The 8,245-nt window shown below is 42.1% G+C and overlaps 1 protein-coding gene across 1 annotated transcript in view; it reads left to right on the top strand.

Annotated features, from left to right (window-relative positions):
- ZNF827 (zinc finger protein 827) overlaps positions 1-8,245 on the top strand; it is a gene marked incomplete at its 5' end in the record, with an annotated part of 80,748 nt that overhangs the window by 60,956 nt on the left and 11,547 nt on the right. Inside the window, one exon of the mRNA XM_010133788.1 lies at positions 8,181-8,244. Within this exon, the coding sequence (XP_010132090.1) occupies positions 8,181-8,244 (64 nt within the window). The remainder of the gene's footprint in view (positions 1-8,180; position 8,245) is intronic.

Raw genomic sequence — 8,245 nt, 5'->3', positions numbered from 1 at the left:
GTGGACTTGCAAGTAGAAATTGGCACAGTGACAAAAACAGAAGCAAGAAAGGAAAATGTGTTCGAACTCCGTAATGGTCCTAAATGTGCACAAATGTCTCTTGAGTGATTTTTATAAGGGTTTCTTAGGAAGTGAGTCTTAAGCAGAACTGTAGGAAAGAAATTAAAAGGGTAGAAACCTTTTGGCATTATGGAAATTAATTAACTGAGGTTTAAAAATAACAATGGGAGCAAATTATACTTTCATAAGTTCATATGAAGTCAATGTTGTAGCACCCAAAATAAATGTTACAAGCAGTGTAAATGGCTGAGCTAAATGCGAGGGCCACCTGCTTGGCAGTGAATTAGAGAGAGCTTACATAAATTCATATGGCACGTCTTGCGGTGATCGGGAAGGTGTTTGCAGGAGAATATTCTAGCATTACACCGAAATAAAATATATTGTGCAAAGAAAACTGAGAGCACATTATCAGTTTTTCCCTGACAATAGATGCAGAATTAAACTTTTATTTACAATAGCTATTATTTCTACACAAGCAGAGAAACTGAAATTACGATGATGGAGCTCTTTGCTACTGAAAGGACTGATTGTTCTCTTGGCCAACAAAGATCAAGTAAGCTTTTAAAAACACTGCTGGAGGAGCAGATTTATTGGTGGTTTCTGTTCATTTCTTGCAATGTCTCAACTCCCTCGATGAAAAAATTAAACCAGTTTCCATCTGGGACCTATTGCTTTACTTCATCTGTAGCCATGAAACCAAACTGACCGTCTTCACTGGGGTAACTGGGAAAGACTGAGGAACTCCTGGAGCCTGTGCAGTGAGCTACAGGGGCTGTTCCACGATTAGTCCTTTTTGGCCAGCAAATTCTCAGCTCAGCCTTCCTCTGCATATACCGGGTTTTACATTGTTCTAGTCTTGATTATTGCGTAAGGAATGGAGTTACCACCAAGACAATCCTGTTTCCGCTTTATGCTAAAGCAATACAGTGGATAATACATGTTGGGGGGAGCAGAGGGTATTGTCCAGAGTTATCCTCAGCTTGGCGTCATAATGTACATGCTGTAAAAATAGTCAAGGAATGACTGCAACATTATTGCAGCTTTAGGATTCCTTAAAAATCTGCAACTCCAGCTGCCTAGCACAGAATTTGCATAGACTGATAGAAGTTTTGAACCGGGGATTTTCTCTCCTCTTGGTTGTTTCTTATGTTTTGAGCTTAATACAGACAATAGAAGCACATCTCAAAGCTTTATAACGCAGGTGAATGTTCTCATAAGCCTCACCGTTTACTCGGAACTCTTCGGTGGTATAACTGAAGTTAAACTAGGTGTTAGTTTCAATGCAGAGGTAGAAGGTGACGAGTGGCCTTGTGTTTTGAAGTCAGTGTGTCCCTACCACGTCTTTGCCCTCACTCAGGTTTTCTTTTCCTCACCCTGTTTCTGACTGTCCGTTTTTGAGCAACGGGCTCAGCAGTGAAGTGGGCTACATTGATTTCCCATGTTGCTCTATGGAGACATCTTTAAAGTTCGTATTTTATTTGTTTTTATTCTTTTCACAAACCCTGACATCTTTATCACTTCTCAGTGACCTTTTCAGGTGTTGTTGCCTCTGCACATTTGGAATACTTCTGTGAACAACATTAATGTTTCCTCTTGTGGGACATGTAAGCTCTGTATTGAAATATTTCCAACTTTCATGGTTGATGTTTTTAGAAAGAGGAACATAAGCACCACACTATGGATACATAAATTCGCTTAGGTTCTACTTTCTTCCATATCAAGGATTCTAAGTTATCATAACGTAACTGCTTTTTACCATACTCCATATTAATGTTAAGTATTTGCAAAAGCATTTGAGGAAAACATAAAAGCATTAGGTGGTATTTTTTTTTTATTTAGCAAAGAGACTTTCTCTGCTTCCTCTGTGCAGTTGTTCTGTCATACAGACTGTCTGATTATGTGCCGTTTTCCAGGACTTACGAACCAAAAAGTACGTGTCACCCTCATGGAACTAGGGTTCTTTTACTAAGGCAATAATTCTGTGTTGATTTAGTTTTTTCATTATCCGAGTATTGTTAAATCCCTCTGAATAACTTCTCACGCCTGACAAATGTTGTGACTGAGAGGATGGCTACGTAGACCCTTCCTTTGTTCACACTTCGAACACGCTAGCTTGGGCGCCGGGCTCTGCTGCCAGTGCTGGATGGCTCCCCGGCTGGTGCAAGCTCACCTGTGGCCAGCCCACAACACACGCGAGGGCGCTCAGGTTGGTCTGAAGAGAAGCCCCTAAACTGATACTAGAGGGGACAGCACTGACTGCTGTAAGAGCTGCAAAAAGGCATTAAAAAACAAAATACCACAAAGGGGTCAGGCAAACCAGCTTGCAATTTCTCAAAGCTGAAGCTTGAGCTTAAAAAGAAAGTTTTCTTACTTCCTTGGGGAATATAGAAAATTTTTATGTCAGAAAAAGCAGTTGTTTATCTCTGGCTAACAGTGGATGTGTCTGCTCACAGTAAAAGATACATGCTAATACAAGACCAGGCAGGTCGCTGTGATGCTGGTGGTGAGATGAGGACTGCAGAGCCGCTCAGGATCACAGATACCTTAGAATAAGTCACAAGACATCCTACTTGGGAACTACAGTATCTGGAAGGATTCCATCTTTAATTTTAACTGACTTAGTAGAAATGGGAATTCTGGTGATACAAATAAAACCTTTGTGAAAGTAAGTTGGGAATGGAGTAAGATACGTAGTATTTGGAGCCCTGCAATTTCATACAGTCAATTTATTTTTGAGCTTGCAAGCCTTTCGCAGGCTTTTGGCAAACAACCTTGCAGCAGCGCCTTAACCACGTATTTTGCAAAGGAGTTTTCAATTTTTAAATGCAGTGTGCTTGCCAGAGGTGATAGATGAACGCGTAAGTGGAAGGCTCCAAAGCAATAAAATGCATCTTTGATGATGGGACAGTGCCAAAAGTAGGAAGATATTATAATAACGTAGATGAATGCAGACAGAAGGAGGAAAGACCATATCTTTGACCAAACACATGCTTTTGAAGCAGTGTTTGCATGATTGCCTGACCTTGTTCCTGCAGACCTTGTTCCTGAATAAATAACTTCTTGAACTTTATGTCTTTAAGACATAATAAAATAGAAATAACCTTACAAATGCAACACGCTTTTGTGACATTGATGCAGAGCTGCATACAGGATATTTCCCTCTTGAGTAAATGTGGGGTGCTTGATAGTTTGCAAAGGACAGGCTAGCGGCAGTTCAGGCTGGTAGTAACCAGAAGTTACCTGATGACTCTTTCATGTCCTAAGTCCTTCAGAGTAAGGTGAGCTGCCTTGCTGTGGGGCGTGTGCGCTACTAGTAGTGTTCATCCTCTTGCCGTGAGCTCATAGAAACGTGGTTACCATGTCCAGCACTGTTTCTTGGTCAGTTTATTAATGTTCCTGTTTGGTGGAATTTTTTAGATGCACTCTCCCATGGGAACTTCCTTCTGCATGCTGTGTTCTTGGCATCAAGTGTTACCCCTGCGGTATGAGAAGGGGAGAGGTATTGCACACTTCCTTTCCTGTTTTTCTGTATCAGCTATCACCTACCTATTCCCAGTTCACCTCCTGTTCGGAGTTTGGCCATCTCTCCTCCTCAACCCCACCCTACTCTGTCACCAGACCCTCTACACATCTGACTTTTCTCCATCACACTTGGCTTTCAAGCAGGATTGATTAAAATAGCGTAACCACCACTTTCTATTTTCTCCCTTCAGAGGATTTCTGTTAATTTTGTTTTCAAAATTACTAACCTGATTTCTTCTTGACCATCTGTGTGGTGTCAAACTGTCTGACTAACCCAAAGTACAAACAGGACGTATGCTTCTACTAACCTGATTTCTTCTTGACCATCTGTGTGGTGTCAAACTGTCTGACTAACCCAAAGTACAAACAGGACGTATGCTTCCAGAAGAATGGAGAGAGAATAAATTTTGACCTTCCTTGTAGAGGCTCGTCAGCACCTCTCACTTCCTCCTCTTTAAAGAATACTTACGGCAAAGGACAATCTCTTTAATTCATATCTGTAGTATTCCATGTGACCATAAGGATCTGCCCGTGTGGATTTTGTTGCTTCTGAGGTCTGTGGAGGTGCGAAGATGAAACAGAAAAGCAGCTGTTTAATTGAGTTAAAAGAAGTGAGAGCAGACAGTAAACCAGTGGAGGTTATACCTGTGAATCTATCTTTGAATGACACTTCAGCATAATTTTTATTTGTTTTCTTACCTTTGTCTTTTTCAGTTAAACAGCGGTTTCATTCTGTCGTTATTAGTATAAAGGTGCAAAGGCAGGCGGCGTGGAATAATGCAGTATAAAACACTGCGAGGCAGTAACCGAAAAATACAAAAGCTAGGTAGAAGAAAATAAACACTCAAAGAACCACATCTCAGAGTCCAAAGCCAGACTCTGGGGAACTTTCTGTGTGTGACAGCTACCAGCAGTCACAAGGCTGATTTGGTGACTCTAGACTGTTGCTCGTGTATTCAGGTCACACTTTGTTCTCTTCTTCAATTACAGCTTCAGCCAGATATGGTATCCTCTCTCAGCACTCCTTGACAAAAGTCAGGCTAAAGGCTTTTCAGGAAGGGTGGTTAATGCACTCGCCGTACTGATATTACCAGTTTGAGGATAAGAGAGGATTTCACTGTGAAAACTGAAAATACATACACATTCCGAATTACGGCCAACAGCTTAGGAAAGGGGTAAATAGTAACTGTCTCAAGCTGCTGGGCTTTGTTTGTGAGAAGTTAATCTGTCCCTCCTCTTGCCCCTCCAGATAGAACATATTTCTGCAGTTGACGTCCACCTTATCGTCACCTCAGGGAAAACACAGATGGTGACAGTCCCGGCAGTTTCTAACCCCATCTCGGATGATCAGCTTTACACAGCTACTCGTTATGAAGTTGGCTTGGGATGAGGGAAATGATACCAGGTGTCCATAAAGATGCATTTCACTAAATTTCACTGAGAGTAAAGTTTTGTCTGCGTGTAAAATTTTAGCTCTTAAGACTTCTATGCAAAACAATTTCAGTGATGTACTGGAGAATTTGGAGGCATTTTACTAAGCATATTTTGTTTTAAACTCTAAGTAACAGACTGCATTTCTGTATGAGTTTTAATTTCAGTATTATTTTGTCACGTATGCTTTTCTAACTTAGAATTCTTTGAATTTGCTGTGCAGTATTCGTTTAAAGCAGCAATCTTCTATCAAGTCTGCTTTTTTCTTTTTTTTAAATTTCTTCTTAATTTTTTTTGTCTTCATTTTAGTATAGGTATGTAACGGTAAAAGATGGATTTCTATGGGACATCTAATATTATTTACTATTAGTTGGTCTCAGTCTACCTTCTTCCTGGCCACTGTGTAAGGTATTAAAGGATAATGCTCACTGTCCTGCTAGAATACTTTGGGACACACAGAGAACCCTCTGCCCAAACCTGCATTATGGTCTCAGAGTCAGTGGACTTGCACTCACTTCACAGAAGACACCATTCCTGGGCATTAAATAGAGACAGAGTCCAAGGATTTGATGTGGATGTCGACTCAACCGATTCTTTAGGTCACTGGTGAGGTGAGTTGCTGGGTATGTTGTGGGAAGATTTCTGGACCACTGCATGGACAAAGAGCTCCAGTTTCCAGGCTGCAGACAAAGCTGCACAGAGGGTAAGGTGGGCCGAAGTAGTAGGTGGTTTCCCCTGGAGATGAGAAATCTTCCACAGAGTGCTGAGACCAACTCTGGTTTGCCATGAACAAGTTAAGAAGCTTGCTGAATAGAAAAAGCACTTTGCTACAGCAAGAAGATTCAGCTGGAAGAGAAAAAAGAAGCCCTGTAGTTAGGACACCGGGAATAAATCTTTAAAGTAAACAGAAGTACCCTCAAAACACCTACAGCATCCTCTTTTTCATCAATGGAAAATATGCAGCTGCTTTGCAAGGGACTAGCTTTCACCAGCTCGAGGTTATCAGAAAGCTGGGATTTTTCCAGCTTCTCACGAGCTTCCCGGAACTGATAGCTATAAATCCACCATAGGGAAGAGGATGCTGTATGTCGTCTTCTGAAGAGATAAGAGAGGGCTGATGCCTAATGCTGAAGAGAATTGTGAGACGACTTATTTACTTAATTAAGGCTGCTTGTTTGCCAATTAATTTGCCAATTAATTCGCTTTTGTTGTGACCATATTGAAGCAACCTACACCCATGTGACCTTCTCTTATAATTATTACCATATTCCTCTTTTGATTATGTACTCAAAAAGCTCTGCTATAATATCTGTAGCATTAGTACAGAGTCATGTTTTTCCATTGCTTTGAACTCAAGGATAGTAACAAGAAGAAAAATTCCTTATTGAAGTTCCTGGGGGTTATGGGTCACTTGCAGCCCTTAGAGGATGGGATGAGGTGTGTGTCTTCCTTTTTAATTTCACAAAATGACTATTTTGAATAGGCAGAACTTGTTCTCTAACTATGAATTCTTTTAAGAAGAAGGAGTTGTTGGGCGGTATCACTCAGAGATGCCTTCTGGTTCCTCTGGTGTGCTGAATATTGTATGTGTTACAGAGACACAGGAGAAAGCACCAGCAGCTGAAAAAAGGGGCTGGCAAGTATGACCATCCCTAAACTTGCTGAGATTGCTGCGTGGAATCCCTGCCCAAATGAGGGGTTGGTTTTATGATTGCTTAAATTAAAAAGTGTTTGGCAGCTCTTTTCCTCAACCATGGTGGAGCCGTCTTGCCACCTATCTGTGAAGGAAAGATTCTTTCAGACGCGGCAGTCAAATTTGCAGTCAGGTGACTCTGTCAGTGAGGGGCTGCCTGTACAAGGTGGGTGTTTATTCCTCAGTGTTTCATCAGATGAAGAGTTTGCTGGTTTGTGCCAGCTTCTGTGATAGTTATTTATTCTCAGTAGATGTTTTTGTGCTGATGTCCTCAGCTCCTCCCCTCCTGTTTACCTGAAGATGGCAGCCAAATGGTTTTTCTCCATCACAGCATGCACACATGCACTGGTGGAGCTAGTTCTGGGCAGCAATCCCACAAGCGATGTCTGTTGAGAGAAAGATGCTCGGCTTGTTGCATCTTTCATTCCAGTGGAAATAAAAGGTCTTTAACCAGGAGTCAGTCTTAACCCAGGTGCCCTCGCCACTGGCTGTTGTGTTTGGAAAGCTGCTGAGTACCCTTGCAGGTCTGTGCACCTCTTCCAACAGCAGTCCCTTCTCCTCTGGCAACCGGACCCTTGCAGAGACTCTTTCTTTACACGAGACTTGCCAATAGTGTTTCTCTGATGGAGCTAAGCAGTATCACTGCTAACCCCAGCCTGCCTCTGCTCTCTAATCTATTCAGTTAGTCCGTGCTTTTAACTTCTTGAAGCACCATGTACCTTTTCTCCTCTTCCTCATTCCCAGTTCTTTCCTGTCTGCTTCCTTACTGAGTGCCTTCGTGTCTGTGTTTTATGCTGCATGGAGTTTCTTTTTTGTGTGGCAGACTCCCTCTGTTCCTGAAAAAGAACAGTTTAAACACAACAGCTCACTCTGGGCCTCAGTTTTAACAACTGAGGTGGCGCTCTAAGCTGCTGGGGGGTTTGATGCCTGAGGACAGCAGGTGCTGGGTAGAGCCTGCCCCGAATACCACCCACTCACTGGCCTGATGTATCCTCTTGGTTTAACATTTGTCTGAGCAATCTTCTGTTCTCCTTAACGTAAGACTGGTCATGTAGCAAAAATTCCTGTGTCAGTAGAAAAGTTTCAGCCATGAGTAATAATCCACTCTAAAACAGACCACCGTCTCAGACGGGGCCTCCTTCATGCACCAGGCAAAGGTGGGTGATTGAAAAAGCCAAAGCAGTGGTCCCTCCACAAAAGCAGAAATAGAGGTTAATGGTTTCCCCTGCTCACTCCTGGCTTTCTCTCTTTGACTAAGTGTTTTGCTTTAGAGTATGTATGGAAGGTGCTGTATGAAAGACAGATTTCCTTTCCATCACTGGGAGTTTCCTTTTCAGGTGAACTCGTGTGCCAGCTCACACAGCATGTAGCCGAGGTGTTGCATTTTATGGCACCTACAGGACTCTACTGGATGAAATCTGCAAGTCTTCAGGATTCTTAAAATATGACTTTCTGTTTCTGCTTTTTGGCATAGAATCAGAAAAGCTGGGGCTGGAGGTGGGAAATGGATTGCCATCTTGGAAATTTAACGACCAGCTC

Source organism: Buceros rhinoceros, unplaced genomic scaffold (genome assembly GCF_000710305.1).
Source record: "Buceros rhinoceros silvestris isolate BGI_N320 unplaced genomic scaffold, ASM71030v1 scaffold14243, whole genome shotgun sequence".
NCBI lineage: Eukaryota > Metazoa > Chordata > Aves > Bucerotiformes > Bucerotidae > Buceros > Buceros rhinoceros.
This window is presented reverse-complemented; position numbering and strand designations above follow the sequence as displayed.